General features: G+C 42.2%; 1 protein-coding gene across 7 annotated transcripts in view; it reads left to right on the plus strand.

The window, feature by feature from the left end:
- DNAH9 (dynein axonemal heavy chain 9) overlaps nt 1–18272 on the plus strand; it is a 373954-nt gene that overhangs the window by 249619 nt on the left and 106063 nt on the right. For all 7 annotated transcript variants that reach the window (XM_070061394.1, XM_070061395.1, XM_070061396.1 and 4 more), the window contains one exon: nt 1004–1264. In XM_070061394.1, coding sequence (XP_069917495.1) covers nt 1004–1264 — 261 coding nt within the window. The remainder of the gene's footprint in view (nt 1–1003; nt 1265–18272) is intronic.

An 18272-nucleotide genomic window follows, 5' to 3' on the forward strand; every position in this document is an offset into this window, starting at 1 on the left:
ACTCAAATCCTAGCCATTTGGGGTCAGTTGTCATAGGGTTTGTTGTTTGTCTTGCTGGGTTATCACTAGGTATAGAAATCCGACTTTCTGTCTGTCTGACTTGTCCATGCTGGCTCCCTGAAATGGTTATTACAGACAAGGGGCTGGTTTCCCAGACAGGGTGCTGCAGGTTGTAGGTCAGAATTATGTTTTTGTATATAATCTGGCCACTGGCCATCTGTGTATTCAGCCTCTCAGGATGAATAGCAACATTCCCTTTGTGTGAACCCTTAGAACTCTCCACATTAGCCAGTTTTTAAAAATTTATTTATTTGAAAGGCAGAATAACAGAGAAACTGGAAGAGACAGAGACAGAGAGAGATCTTCCACCTACTGGTTCACTTCCCCACATGGTCTCGACAACCAGGTCTGGACCAGGGCAAAGTTGGGAGCCAGGAACTCCACCTGGGTCTCCCACATGGGTGGCCTGGACTCAAGTACTTGGATCAGCTTCTGCTGCCTTTCCAGGTGCATTAGCAGGAAGCTGGACTGGAAGCAGAGCAGCCAGGACTCAAACCAGCACTCTGACATGGGATGCCTGCTTCACAAACAGCAGCTTAACCCACTGCAACACAACGCTGGCTGTTCCACATTAGCCAATTCAAATTAAACAACTGATCTTTATTAAGCGGCTACTATGTGCAGACTATCATGGTAGGCACTCGATGTTTTGTAGGACATAGGCACCAATGTCAGTGAGAAGCACCTTAAGTCATTTGGCAACAAGGCACAAGGTCAGGGCATGTGTTGTTTGTAATATTCTGTGAGGAGGAAGGGATATCCAACATTGCTTTCCTTTTTACAGCTAGGAGCTGGCTTCCACCTGTGACCTCTGCATCATGAGCTGGTGTTCTGTTCTGCTCTGCACTGTTGGGTCCTCATCAGGGCCATGACCACAGTCCCTCTGCTCACTCTTTCTCTACTTCTCACTCCTCGTGATGAGCCCTGTGCTTCTCCTTTGCAGGTGGATGACCTGAAAGCCAAGCTGGCCACCCAGGAAGTGGAGCTGAAGCAGAAGAATGAAGATGCAGACAAGCTGATTCGGGTGGTAGGCGTGGAGACTGATAAAGTGAGCAGGGAGAAGGCCGTTGCCGACGAGGAGGAGCAGAGGGTGGCCCTCATCATGCAAGAGGTGAGGCAGAAGCAGAAGGACTGTGAGGAAGACCTGGCTAAAGCAGAGCCAGCACTCACAGCAGCCCAGGCAGCTCTCAACACCCTCAACAAGGTAAGCGTGTCTCCCTGCCTGCTTATCCCCCAGGGCAGGACCCAGAGGAAACGCAGTTCCTAAGGGATATAAGGAAAACACCGGAAGGGGCTTCCAGCCAACTCCAGCTGTCACTGGTTTATTCATTAAGCAAACAAACGTGTATTTAAGCTGACTATATGTCAGGTTCCACAAGCCACCAGTGGAATCCCAAAGACATAAATGTTAGACCCAACCAGAATGTGACAGGTCCACTAGCCCAACTGCCTCGCTTCATAGATAAGGAAACTGAGCCCCAGCAGGAGGACGGACCTTCTCAGAATTACAGAGATAAACAGTAGAGCCAGGACTTGAACTCACATCTTCAAAATCCGATTCCCAGAGATCTTTCTACTGTAACCAGAGTGATTTGACCCATTAGATAGTACTATAGGCCGCAGAAGCCATTTAAGACCCCTATCTTAAAGGTTTAAAATCTGAGACTCCAAAATATGCAAAAAACTACAAAATCAAAATTAGGGAGAATTTAGTTGTGGCAACAACATGAATGTGTGTCAACTAAACTCATGTGTGTCAAATGCATAAATTGTGTCAAATGCATAACCGTTTGGTGAGACAAGCATGGCTGCTGAGATGTATTCACTAGGTGATTTTGAATTTGGTTTAATCTAAATTTTCTGTGGGGGTGGGGAAGGGCACGTGATTAACTACTTCTTTCTTTTCTCACCTGTCACAACTAAACTTTCCCATTTGAGTAAATAAAAGCAGAAAAGGGGGACCGTCAGGATCACATTGTTAGGAGTCAGCATCAGAGCCAGACAGAAAGTTGACCCTTTTTCTGTTGTAACGCTCACACAGACTCTGTGGAGACCCTTAACCAGTCAGTGGGGTCCTCTCCCCTACAGGTTGTGTTCTCCAGTGATTCATTTGCCCCCTGTAAATGAACTGCTTGTACTGGAACTAAAACAACCTCCGGCAATTCTGCCATGCCGGTAGCTGACTTCTGGTCCATTGGAGACATCTGTGTCTCATTTCCCAAAACAAGCTCAGAGCTTGTTGACCCCTATGGCAACATACTCTCCCCAGCTCCCCTCTTAGGGGTTGATCAGCACTTCTCACATGCTCAAAATTTCTCAGGTGTAAGTTAGACCCCAGTCCACTGTGTCACTCAAACTGTTGGAGATGCACAAAAAGTTCACCAAGTTAACTCCTTAAAGCCCCCTCCTACTGGATTTTATGGGAAAGTGGCAGCTGCCCTAAATCTCCCTTAAAGACAGACTAGGTACAACTCGCTAACAAGTCTCACTAACAATTTCCTATTCATCTCCCACCTCCTGACTCTCTTTACATCCTCAGAGAGAGTGAAGGGTTTGAGGGTCAAAAATAACCACCTCATACTTCACTTTGGATGGTAACATCTTTTGGCTTTAGGGCATTGGCAAAACTGAGATTCAACTAGGGATTCCTAAAATCCTGTTGCATTTGGCTATATAGAAATTATATAGTTTTTAATGCACTTAGTGATTACATTTTAACATTTTTTTTATAATGTGGGCTGGGGGAATCCCCTGAAAGTGTGTCCAGGGGCAGTGAAGCCCTCCCAGTGCCTCAGTAGAAAACTTTCCCTACTGGGAATCCGATATATGGCTTAGCAGGTGGGGAACTGGAAGCGTGGCCCAATCACTCTACCACCTCCCAGCCTGAACCTTTCAATACAGCCAGACCAGGCCTCTGTCTGCTCCTCACAGCAGCAGCATCCATTTTAGACCTGCCCCCACTGCCCTCCTCGTTAGAGTTACTCTTATTTCATTCCATCAAAATCCTATCCATATTGTTCCAGAGTGTTCCTTTTTTGATTTCCAGAACACAAAAAATAGTACCATTTTATTTGTATATCCTAATCCTGTTTACCCATCTTTTGCCCAGAGAAATAATGCCTTTGTAAGCTCCTTTTGACACAAGGATTCTATTTCCTGAGCTGACCTAGGTCTAACTGCTGACTGGACTATTTACCAATAGCATGGCCTTAAGAAGGATTTTCTCTTCTCTGAGCCCCCATTTCCTCATCTGTAAAATAGAGGTAATAGTGATATTCTCCCCATTGGGTTGTTACAAGGATTAAAATAACATGTGAAAAATGATAATGTGGTCACCAGTCAGTAAATGTGAGCTGTTGACATTGGTATAGCCAGTGTTACCATTTCTGTTGCCACAAAACTGCAAACAAAGTGAACACTCGTAAGCACTTTTGGCTAATTTGTTGGTTGGTTAATTCATTGATTGTTTAATTGATTGATTAATTGGATTGACAGGTAGAAATAGAGAGAGATAAATAAGGCATTATGAAATAGGATGCTAAGAGCACTGTGGTGTAGGTCCTCCTGTCACATAATAAATGAACATCATTTTTAATAAGTGTCTACTATATGCCAGGAAATTTAATAGGTGCTTTCCTCTGGTTACGTAGCATAAGTCACCAAAGTTCTTGATCCCTCAGCTTCTTTTCCCTGTTATTTAGAGAGAGAATTAATTAATTCATGGGCTCTTATTAATAGGGCTCTTTCTCTCACACTCCAATCCAATCTACTCATAAATTCTATCAATTCAATTTCAAAATATCCACTTAAGGTCCAAGTCACCATCATCTCTTGGATTATTGCCAATAGCTTCTCAGTTGGTCTCTCTGCTTCCACCTGTGCTCCAGTGTTGACTAAACCCATTATGGTAGTCTGAATATCTTTTTTAAATTTGTTTTTCTCATATATTGACAGATTTATTTTATTTATTTGAAAGGGTTACAGAGAGAGAGACAGGTAGAGAGACAGAGGTCTTCCATCTACTGGTTCATTCCCCAAATGGCTGCAACAGCCGGAGCTGAGCCTATCTGAATCTAGGATCCAGGAGCTTCTTCCATGTCTCCCACATGGGTGCAGGGGCCCAAGGACCTTGTGCCATCTTTTACTGCTTTCCCAGGCTCATTAGCAGGGAGCTGGATTGGAAGTGGAACAGCTAGTACTTGAACCAGCAGCCCGTATGGGATGCTGATGCCGCAGGCCAGGGCTTTAACCTGTGCCACAGTGCTGGCCCCCAACAGATTACACTTGTATATGTTTTAAGAGTACAATGTGGAATGATTAAATCAAGTTGATTAACACATCCATCAAACCTCAGCTATTTAACATTTTTTGTGATAATCCATTTTATCTTTTAAATTATTTATTTATTTATTTGAGAAGCAGAAAGACAAGACATACGGGGGAGTGGGGGGAGGCTCCCATCTGCTGGTTTGCTCCTCAATGGCCAGAGCTGTACCTAGCTAAAGCTGGGAGTCAGGGACCCAATTTAAGTCTCCTGCATGGGTGACAAGAGCCCAATTACTTGAGCCTCCTTTCCTCCTGCCCTTAACAGAAAGCTGGAGCTAGTGCTCAAACCCAGACACTCTAATGTGGGGTGTAGGCATCTTAATCAGTGTTGTAACTGCTAGGTTAAACATCTGCCCAAGACATTTTAAACTTATTCTCTTAGTAATATTGAAATATATAGTACTCGACTATTTAGCTATATTCACCAGATATCCAAAAAAGCAAATATACTCCTCTTTTCTGAGACTTTATACCCTTTGACCAACATCTCCCATTGCCCTCCTCTGCCAGCTTCTCATAGCCACCATCATACTCTGCTTCTCTGAGTTTTAGATTCACATCTAAGTGAGAACATGTGGTATTTGTCTCTCTGTGTTTGACTTATTTCACTTAACATGTTCTTCAATTCCATGCATGTTAGGAAAGTAGAATTTGCTCCCTTCACAGGATTGAGTGGTATTCAGTTGTGCATACATACTATTTCTCTATCCATTCATCCATGGATGGATACTTCATTTGATTCCATAACTTCACTGTCGTGAATAAAGCTGCAGTGAACATGGAAGTAGAGATAATTCTTCAGCATCCTGATTTCATTTCCTTTGGACAGACGCTCAGTAGTAGGATATCTGGACATGGTAATTCTGTTTTTAGTTATTTGAGGAAACTTCATACAGTTTTTCATAATGACTACTAATTTACTTTCCCACCATAAGTGAGTTCCTTTTTCTTCACATGCTGGCCAATACTTGTTCTTTCTTCTTTTTGATACCAGCAATTCTAATATATGCGATGCAGTATCTTTTTATGCTTTTAATTTAAAGCTTCCTAATGATTAGTAATTTTAAATATTTTCCATATATCTGTTAGTCATTTGAATTTTAGGATTATTTTTACTATGTTTATAGAAAATGTCATTGGAATTTTGGTAGAAATTGCACTGAATCTATAGATTGTTTTGGGTAATATTGACATTTTAATGATATCATTTCTTCTGCATAAATGCACTCACTCATTAATCTCTTTCCATTTATTTGTGTCTTCTTTGGTTTCTTTCATTCATGTTTTATACTTCTTAGCACACAACTCTTTCACCTCCCTGGTTAAATTCATTCCCAAGTATTTTTTGTAACTAATATAAGTGGGATTGTTTCCTCAAGTTCCTTTTTGGAAAGTTTGTTGTTTGTGTAGAGAAATACTACTGATTTTTTGTACTGATTTTCTATCCTGCAACTATGCTGAATTCATTTATCAGAGTTTTGTTGTTATTGTTCTTATATTTTATGTACAGAGGATAATATCATCAGCAAACACGGACAGTTTTACTATATTCCTACTTATTTTTGATGCCTTTAACTTCTTTTCTCTGGCCTTATTGCTGTAGCAAAGACTCTCAATACTACGTTGAACAGAAGTAGCGAGAGTGGACAGCCTTGGCTTGTTCCAGACCTTAGAGGAAAGGATTCCAATTTTTCACCATTGAGTGTACTGTTAGCTGTGGGCATATCATATGTACCTTTATTGTTCTGAAGTACATTCCTTCTATGCTGAATGTGTTGAGCGTTTTTATCATGAAATTGAGTTAAATTCTGTCAAAATTCTTTTTCTGCATATGATGAAATGACTATATGATTTTTTATCTTTGATTCTATTAATGTGGTGTATCACATTTATTGATCTGCAAACATTGAATCATTCTTGAATTCCACGGATAAATCCTAGTTGATCATGGTGAATGACCCATTCGATGTGTTACTGAGTTGAGCTTGCTAGTATTTTGTTGAGGATGGTTGCATCAATGTTCACCGAAAATATTGACCTATAGTTTTCTTTTCTTGTGAAGTGCTTGTGTGGCTTTGGTATCAGGATGATATTGATCTTGACAAAGGCATTTGGAAGTATTTCCTCCTCTTTCATTTTTTGGAAAAGTTTGTAGGGAATTGTTATTGGTTCTTCTTTATATATTTGGTAGAATTCAGCAGTGAAACCCTTGGGTCCTGCACTTTTCTTTGATTGGAGACTTTTTATCAATGATTCAATCTCCTCACTCATCAATCTCTTCAGATTTTTTCTTTCATCATGATTCAGTCTTGGTAGCTGTACATGTGTACAAAAGAATTATCTATTTCTGGTAGGCTACCCAATTTTGGCATAAAATTGCTCATAATAGTTCTTAAGGTCCATCATAAGAGTAATATTTATTTTTTAAAATATACACAAAATAAAAAAAAAACAGAAGTTTGGCCTTGCCATTTCTCTGCTCAGAATCTTCCATTGATTCGCATCACATTCAGAATAAAATCCCAAGTCTCTGTCATGACCACAAGACCCGACATCCCTCTACCACATCAGTCAGAACCACTTTTCTTATCATTCTATTATACTCACACTAACATTCTTGCTCTGCCTCTCCAAGTACAGTCCAACCCCAGGAGCTCTGTCCCAGGCATTGCTTCTGTGTGGAATTCCCATCCCTGTGGGAACACCTATTCCTATGGTTCCTTGCTGTTTCTCCAGGTGTTTTCCCGAAAGTCATCTTATCAAGAAACAAACAACAAAAATATTTATTAATTTTGGAAAAGAAAGATATACAAGAAATATAATGTAATCTAAGATGAACAGTATTTATAATCATAAACATATACATAGTGTTAATTTACAGAAGAACCCTTGGGGGTGCCAGAGGTCTGAAAAAAAAAAGTAAATGTTCACACTCTGCTGTAAGAGTCTGCTTTGTAATATCTACAATGAAAAAGCAATGGCAGCATGAGCATGTTCTTTGTCAATATAGACTGAAACTTGGAAGTAATGATGGGAGGAATGGTGGCTTATAAACTGTGGCTTGTAGGGAGCAAGAATTGTGGTGATGTGGCACTGTGTTCTGTCCTGAGCCTTGTAGCTATTAGAGTTTTGAAGTATCTTCATGTATTACATTAACAAAAATAAAACTTAGACAGTCTCATTGGCTTGAGTGCACAGAAGAGGGTGTAACTGACTGCCTGACCAGGTAGGAAACAGAGAAGAGAAAAACCTATGAGACGGGAGGTATGAGGGTGTTGCTAGAGGGGGAACATGGTAGGAAAGAACATCCCAGATGGAACAATGCTAGCAAAGCCGTGATGCGTGAAAGGGTGTGGGGTATCGAAGCTGTGGGCACAGATGTGGGTGCCTGCAAAGGTGATGGGGAAGATGCTGCTGTAAAGGCGAGTTGAGCAGGGTCTGAGAGCCCCATGGCACCACTAAGAGTCTTACCTGTAAGCCAGTGTTTATCATCTACAGACAATGAGCATTGTTAATGGAGTAGACGGGCCAGGGGGCACTGTGTGCATGTACTAAGGACAGGATTGTTATATGAACTCAAGGATTCCTGGCTCATCCTCAAAACCTCTGCACTCACAGGACTCTGGTGTCTAAGAGCCATTTCCCTGTTTTCTCATTATTTTCAAATTTAACAATAAATCTTTAGTTAATACATAAAGAATACCTGTAAATCAGAGCTTGGTAGTAAGTCTCTGCACATTTTGTTTCCAGTTTGGCAGTTTTATTTTGCTTTTATAGCTAAACTAAAATAAATCCAGTATAACTTTTCCTGCCTTAGTTTAACAATGGTTTATCTTGCAGTGTCATGGCCTTTTTTTCCCTCTGCAAAGTCCCTAGGAATTTTCTGTTTATTTTCTATATATTTTCAGAGTAAGCTTATTTTTGTTACACTAATAACATGTAATGACATTTTTATTGTTAAAATAATTCAAATAGTATAGAATATATAGGGTCAAATATATAGTCACCTTCATTTTCCACTCCAGCCCTAGTTCTCTCCTGAAAGATAATGCCAATAATAATTTGGGATGTATTTATTCCAACAGTTCTTCTATGTGTTATATTTGCATAAATGCATATCAAATATATTTTAAATACAAATGGATATTACTAACCTACATTACCTCTTTACAGCACATATTTCAGGTGTACAACATGATAAAAATGTAAAATTAACATGCCCATCACCTCACAAAGTTATCATGGGTGTGTGGGGGAGGTAGGCCATATTGCTTTGAGTTTCTCAGTTTCTGTTAATTTATTACAGAAGTAATAGAGAACTCCATAATTAATACTTTTTAAAATAAGTGCTGTGAAATTTCTATCCAAAATGACTCTCTTTATTCATAGCTATGAGGACTACTGTCTCCTCATCCTTTCCAACCTTAGATATTTTCAATCATTTCTACCCAATGAAATGAGTGAAACATGTAGCTTTTCTTTAAAATTTGAATGGTTTCATTCTAATGAGATCAGACATATGATAGTTTCTCTTTTTGCTACTAATTTACAAATATTATTTATAAGCATTTGTTCTCCAGCAAGTATGTTGTGAATCTTTCTCCCAGTCTGTCATTTAGTTTTTAACAGCACTAAAAAGTAATATACAAGTAGATTTCCTCAAGAAATAATATTGACAATGCTAGAATAACAGAATTAAACAAACTTCTTTCCTATGGGACTTCTCAGGAGCTTTATTCTATAAACTCATACTAAAAGTGATAGATATAACATAAGAAAATAAAACCCCAGATTAATTTAACTTATGAATAGTGCAGAACATCTATGTACAATACTAGTAAGTGAAATCCAGATATTTATTTAGACACAAATGTGCCACCAACTGGTGAGACTCATTCAACAAGTAAATCTAGTGTTATTACCATACCCAACCAGACATCAATGGAGAAAGCCATTGAGAAAGGCTAACATAGTTCTTTGCTAGCTGGTGACACTCAATCCCACTCCAGGATCAGCCTATTCTATCCGATGGAGGGCCCCTACATCAGTAAAGGCATTTCCATAAGCAGAGAAGAGGCACAGTGACACCCCTCCCCCAGCTATGAGCATTTAAAAACTTACTCTAGATTCCTAACCAACGCAATAATAAATGCAAAATATTAATGACTGTTGTGAAATAGAAGATAAATGTATTATTATTCATAAATGTTCCAAAAATATAGCAAAACAAAAGAGAAAGGCTAGGGGCTTATGACAAAATAAATTGCAAATTTCAGTAGCTTTCCAAATAGCCACAATAAACCAGCAGAGAATGTATTCTCAAAACAACAACCAAATCATAAGGTACAAATAAGTGTAAAGAAATTTGTTGAAACTGTGAAGAAAACTGCACATCTTTATTGAAATACATAAAAAAGTAAATAAACATATATATATATACACACACACCAAGTTTTTGTAGAAGATTCAATTTTATGAAGATGTAACTATTCCTTGAATGTATTTATCAGTTAAATATAAGCCTAACTGAAGTCCAGTTTGAGTTTTTGTTTCAAGTCTATATCATTTTAACCAACTACTAAAGATTGAATGACCTAAGTGTTCAACAATATGGAAATAGAGAAATAAATTATGATACATTGAAATGAGAGAAAACTGTACATTGCTTATTTAAAATTATGCTTTACAAAATTAATTATATCTTTTTTTTTAAAGATATATTTAGTGGAGCTGGCACTGTAGCACAGTGGGTTAAAGCCCCAGCCTACAGTGCCAGCATCCCATATGGACGCCGGTTCAAGTCCCGGCTGCTCCACTTCCAATCCAGCTTTCTGCTATGGCCTGAGAAAGCAGTAGAAGATGGCCCAAGTCCTTGGGCCCCTGCACCCACCTGGGAGACCCAGAAGAAGCTCCTGGATCCTGGCTTTGGACCGTCTCAGCTCTGGCCATTGTGGTCATTTGGAAAGTGAACCAGCAGATGGAAGACCTCTCTCTCTCTTCCTCTCTCTTTCTCTCTCTCTCTCTCCCTGGCTCTACTTCTCTCTGTAACTCTATCTTTCAAATTATATTGAAAGAGTCATAAAGACAGAGGTTGCGGGGAGGGGGGTCTTCTCTCCACTGCTTACTTTCAAATGACCACAATGGCCAGAGCTGCACTGATCCAAAGCCAGGAGCCAGGAGCTTCTTCCAGGTGTCCCACGCGGGTGCAGGGGCCCAAGGACTTGGGCCATCTTCTACTGCTTTCTCAGGCCATAGCAGAGAGCTGGATTCGAAGTGGAGCAGCCGGGATTCAAACTGGCACCCATATGGGATGCTGGCACCTCAGGCAGCAGCTTTTGCCGATATGCCACACCACCGGCCTCAAGTAATGACAATTTAAAAGTTCACAATTTTATTGAAAAAGTACATTCAAAAATAACATAGTGATTGATGTGTGTATGTGTGTGTGTGTGTGTACGTGTGTGTGGAAAACAAAAAAGATGACTGTATTTTAATGCAAAAAGAATTTGGAATCCATAAATAGCTTCTTCATAACACAGAGTTTTCATGAACTTTCTGAAGATCTTTCATATGTGTATATATATGCACACACATTTATATATGTATACATATATGTATATACACACACATATACATATACACATAGAAATAGATATAGATATGGATGATATAAATGTGAATGTACTAACAGAAAGAAAAAGAAAAAGCTACTGAATAAAACATGCCAAGACATGAATATCAGGGTCCTTCCAAAAGTTTACAGGAAATGGAATTAAAAGATAAGTTTATTTTCATATAAAATTTTTTTTTTTTTGGCAGGCAGAGTGGACAGTGAGAGAGAGAGAGACAAAGGTCTTCCTTTTGCCGTTGGTTCACCCTCCAATGGCCACTGTGGCCGGCGCGCTGCGGCCAGCGCACCACGCTGATCCGATGGCCGGAGCCAGGTACTTATCCTGGTCTCCCATGGGTGCAGGGCCCAAGCACTTGGGACATCCTCCACTGCACTCCCTGGCCATAGCAGAGAGCTGGCCTGGAAGAGGGGCAACTGGGACAGAATCCGGCGCCCTGACCGGGACCAGAACCCGGTGTGCCGGCACCGCAAGGCGGAGGATTAGCCTAGTGAGCCGCGGTGCAGGCAATTTTCATATAAAATTTTGAAATTCTGGCTCCGTGGCTCACTAGGCTAATCCTCCACCTAGCGGCACCAGCACATTGGGTTCTGGTCCTGGTCGGGGCGCCGGATTCTGTCCCGGTTGCCCCTCTTCCAGGCCAGCTCTCTGCTGTGACCCGGAAGTACAGTGGAGGATGGCCCAGGTGCTTGGGCCCTGCACCCCATGGGAGACCAGAAGCACCTGGCTCCTGGCTTCGGATCGGCGCGGTGTGCTGACTGCAGCGCGCCAGCCGTGGCGGCCATTGGAGGGTGAACCAACAGCAAAGGAAGACCTCTCTCTCTCTCTCTCTCTCTCTCTCTCTCTCACTGTCTAACTCTGCCTGTTAAAAAAAATAAATAAATAAGAGGTCTTCAAAAGGTTCATGGATAATGCATAATTTCAAAATTATTTTACATCAAAATAAACTTATCTTTTAATTCCATATTCCATGAATTTTTTGAAGTGTCTGTCATGTGTATCACTGCTGAGTAAAATCATGTATATCTAGTTTTCTGCTTTATCTTTGCTGAATATTCCACAGTAAGTGTATATTCTCTAAATAAAAGGACAACGCAGCAGTGAAAGAACTAGAAAACTTTGCATAAGTTTCAGATCCATCTTAATGTTTGCGAAAGGTCTTTGAAAGCATAGAAACTAGGAACAGTGTCCTTTAGAAAAACAATCGCTGGATTGGACTCCATGAAAACTTTAGAGCTGTAGATCACAAAATATCATAGAACTTAAAAGAGAAATCTGCAGAAAGGTACTGCAGTCCTCCACTCTACCAGCTGAGCTCTCACAGGGAGCACAAGAGAAACATGCAGCATAGAGGGGGGCGGGGGGTAAAATCCTGTATGTGTGCAAAAGTTCTCATTAGTTGTACTGGACATCACCCACCTCTCCTCTCCTGTCGTTGACCCCACCACCACCACCACCACAAGTCCTCATGTCTTCCCACATCCTGCGTTTTCTGTGACCTGGGAGGCTGCCTTGCAGGGACTGTGTCAACAGCTGCTTTTGCCCTCCAGCTTCCTAGGAGCTGGGCCACTCTGAGCACCAGGAGGCGACTGGAGGGAGGGAGAACTCAATGCAGGTATTTGTTCCTTTGGCCTCAGCCTGCCCACTTCCGCTGAGGGTGAGGGCTCTCTTTCTCTTTCCTCTCCTAGCCTCAGGCCCAGGGATGATCAGTGATGGAGCAACCTCAGCACTTCTAGCCCAGGATAATGCATGACCTCTTAGGTTTCTCCAATTTTCATAAACAGTCTCTTCAGTTAGTTTTCCCTAAAAAACATTAGTGTGTGGAAACTCTATTTTTGTTTTTTGGTTAGAGACTCTGAGTAATGCAGTAATCAGAAGAGAAAAAGACAAATAGCCCAGGAGGAATTTAGACAAAGGTCAAGAAAAAAATTCAAAGATCAAAAAATTCAAATGGTTTATATGTATTTTTTAAAAAGTTTAGCATTACTATTAGTTATGCATATAGATATGTAGACATTTGAATTAAAACACTGTTGGCCCGGCGCCATGGCTCGCTTGGTTAATCCTTTGCCTGCAGAGCCGGCATTCCATATGGGCACCAGGTTCTAGTCCCGGTTGCTCCTCTTCCAGTCCAGCTCTCTGCTGTGACCCAGGAGGGCAGTGGAGGATGGCCCAAGTGCTTGGGCCCCTGCACCCGCATGGGAGACCTGGAGGAAGCACCTGGCTCCTGGCTTTGGATTGGCTCAGCACCAGCTATAGTGGCCATTTGGGGGATGAACCAATGGAAGGAAGACCTTTCTCTCTGTCTCTCTCTCTCTCTCTGTCTGTAACTCTACCTGTGAAATAAATAAATAAATAATCTTAAAAAAAAGACACTGTTGTGAGCACTTTTTCAATATATCAAGTCAAAAAAATTAAGTAGTGAATATAAGCCTTCTCTGGGAAATAATCTAAAAATACTTACAAAGAACACTAAAAATATTTCTACCATTTGACCCATCACATTCATTTCTTTTTTAAAAGATTTATTAATTTATTGAAAGGCAGAGCTTACAGAGAGGGGGGGAGTGTCTTCCATCCACTGGTTCACTTCCCAAATGGCTGCAATGGCCAGAGTAGGGCCAGTCCAAAGCCAGGAGTTCCTTTTGGGTCTCCCATGTGGATTTGGGACTCCAAGAACTTGGGCTATCTTCTGTTGTTTTCCCAGGCGCATTAACAGGGAGCTATATCAGAATTGGAGCAGCCGGGACTTGAACCAGTGCCCATATGGGATGCCAGCATCTCAAGCAGTAGCTTTACTGACTACACCCCAGCACCAGCTTCTAGCAGATACATTTCTATGGATATTATCCTGAAGACTTAATCGAAGCTTTTCACAAAGATTTAAATGGAAGCATGCCCAACAAAACATCATCTGTAAGACAAATTGTAGGAAAGGATCTAAGTTTCCAGAAATCAGATATGTTTTACATAAAATAGGGTTCATTCATGTACTGGAATACAGACTTTTTAAAAAGTCCTATTGGAAAATAACAAGTGATTTGTAGCCCTCTCTTGTTAAAACAATCAGTAAATTCTTCCTATGCTATAACCAGAATATGTCCCAGATCTAATCACTTTGCACCACCTGCCTTCTAGAAAACTTGGACCAAGCCTCCTGGAGTCTCCCTCCCTAACTTGTCCTTCCAGGACCACCCCTACCCTGCTACATTGCATCTACCTTGAAACAAGCTCTTGTTAAATGAACTTAAATGTGGTCTAAGGGTTTCTCTGTACACAGTGAATTGTAACCTAACTTGTTACAGTTATTCTCTGAAAGCCTAAGCCAGATCACTTCATTCCCTGCCTAAGGCCCTCAAGTGTTGGGACTAGCCTTGTGGCACAGTAGGCTAAGCTGCAGCCTGCAGCACCAGCATCCCACCTGAGGCCTGCAACTCCAGCATCCCATATCGGAGCACTACTTCAAGTCCCAGCTGCTCCACTTCCATCCCAGCTCCCTGCTAATGCACCTGAGAAGGCAGCAGAAGATGGCCCCAGTACTCGGGCTCTGCCAAGTACACCCTGGAAGATCAGGATGGAATTTCAGGCCAGCGCCGCAGCTCACTAGGCTAATCCTCTGCCTGCGGCGCCAGCACACCGGGTTCTAGTCCCGGTCGGGGCTCCGGATTCTGTCCCGCTCCTCTTCCAGTCCAGCTCTCTGCTGTGGCCCGGGAGTGCAGTGGAGGATGGCCCAAGTGCTTGGGCCCTGCACCCGCATGGGAGACCAGGAGAAGCACCTGGCTCCTGGCTTCGGATCAGCGCAGTGCGCCGGCTGCAGCGTGCTGGCCGCAGTGCGCCAGCCGCAGCAGCCATTGGAGAATGAACCAACGGCAAAGGAAGACCTTTCTCTCTGTCTCTCTCTCTCACTGTCCACTCTGCCTGTCAAAAAAAAAAAAAAAAAAAAAAAAAACACAAACAGATGGAATTCCAGGCTTGGCCTGGCCCAGCCCTAGCTATGTGGCCATTTGGGGAGTGAACCAGCAGATAAAAATCTTCTTTGTAACTCTGCCTTTCAAATAAATAAAATAAATCATTGTTTGTGGGTTTTTTTGACAGGCGGTTAGACAGTGAGAGAGAGAGACAGAGAGAAAGGTCTTCCTTCTGTTGGTTCACCCCCCCAAATGGCTGCTACGGCCGGTGCTGCGGCCAGCACACTGTGCCGACCTGAAGCCAGGAGCCAGGTGCTTCTCCTGGTCTCCCATGCGGGTGCAGGGCCCAAGCACCTGGGCCATCCTCCACTGCCTTCCCGGGCCACAGCAGAGAGCTGGCCTGGAAGAGGAGCAACCAGGACAGAATCCGACACCCTGACCGGGACTAGAACCCAGGGTGCCAGTGCCGCAGGCAGAGGATTAGCCTAGTGAGCCGCAACGCCAGCGATTGTTTTTTTTTGTTTTTTTGTTTTTTTTTTGTTTTGTTTTTTAAAGACACTACAGTGCTGTCCATTGAAATCAGAATAAAATCCAAACTTCTGCCACTAGTCTGGCCCTGACTCCCACTCACTCTCATCTCCACCACCCCCCTGCCTCCTTTACCTTCTAGGTTATAGGGAAGAGGGTTCCTGCCTCTGACCTTTGCAGCTGCTACTCCTTAGCCTGAAGCAGCCCCCTTGCAAATCTCTGTAGGGCTGCGTCTTGCCCATTGTTTAGATCCAGCTGAAATGTAATGTTATCAAGGAGGCCTCCCCAGACCGACCTCCTTAGCTAAGGTGGTATCGCCACACCCCAATAATTCTCCATCCCAGTGACCCTGATGGGCTTTTTCTCACTCTCAAAAATCTCAAACATCTCTTTGTTGCCTGTCTCCCGCTCCTGAGTGAGTGAAAGGACACTGACTTTCTTCTTTACCATGGGATCCACATCATTCAACACGATGCCTGATAGACACATTTAACAAGTATTTGTCCTGTGAATGACCATGCACACACTAAGTTACTCATTTGTTCACTCAACCAAGATGTACAGACTGTATTTTGTGTGCCAGGCACTGCTCTTGAGTGCATGAGATGCATCCATGAGTGAAGACCCCTGTCTCTAGAAAGGTTATATTCTATCAGAGTTAAGAGGCAAGAGATAATAAGCATGGCCCAAAGGTAATAGTACAATACAATGTACAATAAGACAATAAGTATGATGCAAAGAACAAGAACACCATATGACAGATGCTGCAGGAGAAACCCTGGTGCAGATGTAGGAAGGGTGCTGAGGCGGACAGGCTGAGGAGCAGGCAGGAGGTTGCAGTAATGAAGAAGGTGATTGGTGTAGGCCTTCTTGGGAAGGAGAAGTTTGAGAAGAACAAAGTAGTCAGATGGATATCTGGGGAAGGGCAGTAAAGGCCAAGGCCAGAGCTTGAACAATAGCCCTGAGACAGGAGTGGGGTGGAGCCCAGTGTGTCTAATGTTTGCTCACTCAAAAACACCGCCATCCTTCTGTTGAGAAAAGCTTCTTCCAACCTTGTGTTTCTATTCATCATTTTGTAATTGCCTGCCCCATAGTCATCAGCTTGAGGGTCCATGCATAACTAAACAAGATGATTACCTAGAGCTTTTTAAATTTTGTTTTGCAATGGAGAAAAAGTCTGTTTCCCTTCCAGTTGCAAAGCTAAGGATATGAGCTGAGCTGCCAGCATTTGTTCACTGTATTCAATCATCCAACACACATTTTGATGGCTGCTTAGTAGGGAACAGTTTCTGTTCTAAGCCCTGGAGCTCCCATAGTTAACTAGATGGATAGGGTCCCTATTTTCTTGAGGAAAAGGAATACTCGGATAAGAAGTCAACAAGCAAAAAGTGATCGTCATTTCCAATTGCAATCATTTCTCTGAAAGAAATCATCATGGTGCTAGGACAGGAAATAAGAAAGAAAGGTTGGTGGGTAGAATCCCTCTGAGTTGGGGGTGTTTGATTTTAGATCTTGGAGGATGGGGAATTATCAGTCATGCACATGACTTAGGAAGAAGTGTGTGGGCAGCCATCCTGGGGTGGGCATGAGCTTGGCAAATCAACAACTTGAAAGGTGTGGGCAGCCATCTTGGGGTGGGCATGAGCTTGGAAAATCAACATCTTGAAAGGAAGCAATTGTGAGAGCGTGATGGCAAAGTGTCTCGAGGTCAGAGTTAGGCTCTATACCTGACAACATGCAGAATCTGGCGTGCAACAAAAATCCAGGCATAGGGAGACATGAAAACAAGAGAGACAATATTACATCCCCTATTGGAGTGCTGGTTTGAGTTCCAACTTCACATCCTGCTTCGTACCAATGTGCCTGGGAAGGCAGGAAAAGATGGCCCAAGAGCTTAGGCTCCTACCACCCAAATGGGAGACACATGGATGGAGTTCCAAGCTCTTGGCTTTGGCTTTGCACAGCCCCAGTGGCCATGTGGAACAGTTGGAAGATCTCTCTCACTCTGACTTTCAAATAAATAATCTTTTTAAAAAGTAACTAATAATAATAATAATGCAATTCTGCTCACCCCTACAGCCAAATCCATCCCTGCCTTTACCAAACACAGGTGCAAACACATTCCTTCTGTCCTTCAGCTAGATTTTCTGTCATTAAAATCAAAATAATTCCGATTGGTTTATATATATACATGAATTTGGGAAGGAATTGTGGTGAAATATTGACAATAATATAGCTGTGTAAAAGAACTCATTTTCATTTATACTTTTTTCCTTCTTTATTAATGCAGACCATTGAATGTGTTACCTTCTACCAGTTCTAAATTGTAGAGTTTTTGCTTCTGCTTGCCTTTTCCCAGTTCTCCCTCTCTCATCTTTGTGGAGGCCACTGTGATGGGTAAGCCAGCATCCCTTTCACACCTGTACTGTCTGTCCTTCATTCCTGGTCCTGACCGGTTTTGTTGACCAAATGAGAAAACAGATCCGAGAGTAAGAAGTGCATCTTCTTCAGCACTTCCATTAGGGGCCAGAAGTAATCCTCTTTGTTAGTGGATTTCCAGGCTCATACCACCTCAGGTTAATTTGGAAAATGATCTAATCTTTGAAATCGAGTTCCCCACCCTACCACCTTACAAAATCAACCCCATAAGCAAGTAGTTTTGCAGACATACACTTCTCATTGAATATCACAACAAGAATTAAAATCAACTTCAAATGCATTCATGACCACAATTTCATGAAAACCGTATAGGTTCTCCAGCCCCCAATGTACAGATAAACACATCAAGGCCTGAGAAGTTGAAGTGATTTGCCAAGGTCAA

This window comes from Oryctolagus cuniculus, chromosome 17 (genome assembly GCF_964237555.1).
Source record: "Oryctolagus cuniculus chromosome 17, mOryCun1.1, whole genome shotgun sequence".
NCBI classification, from domain to species: Eukaryota; Metazoa; Chordata; class Mammalia; order Lagomorpha; family Leporidae; genus Oryctolagus; species Oryctolagus cuniculus.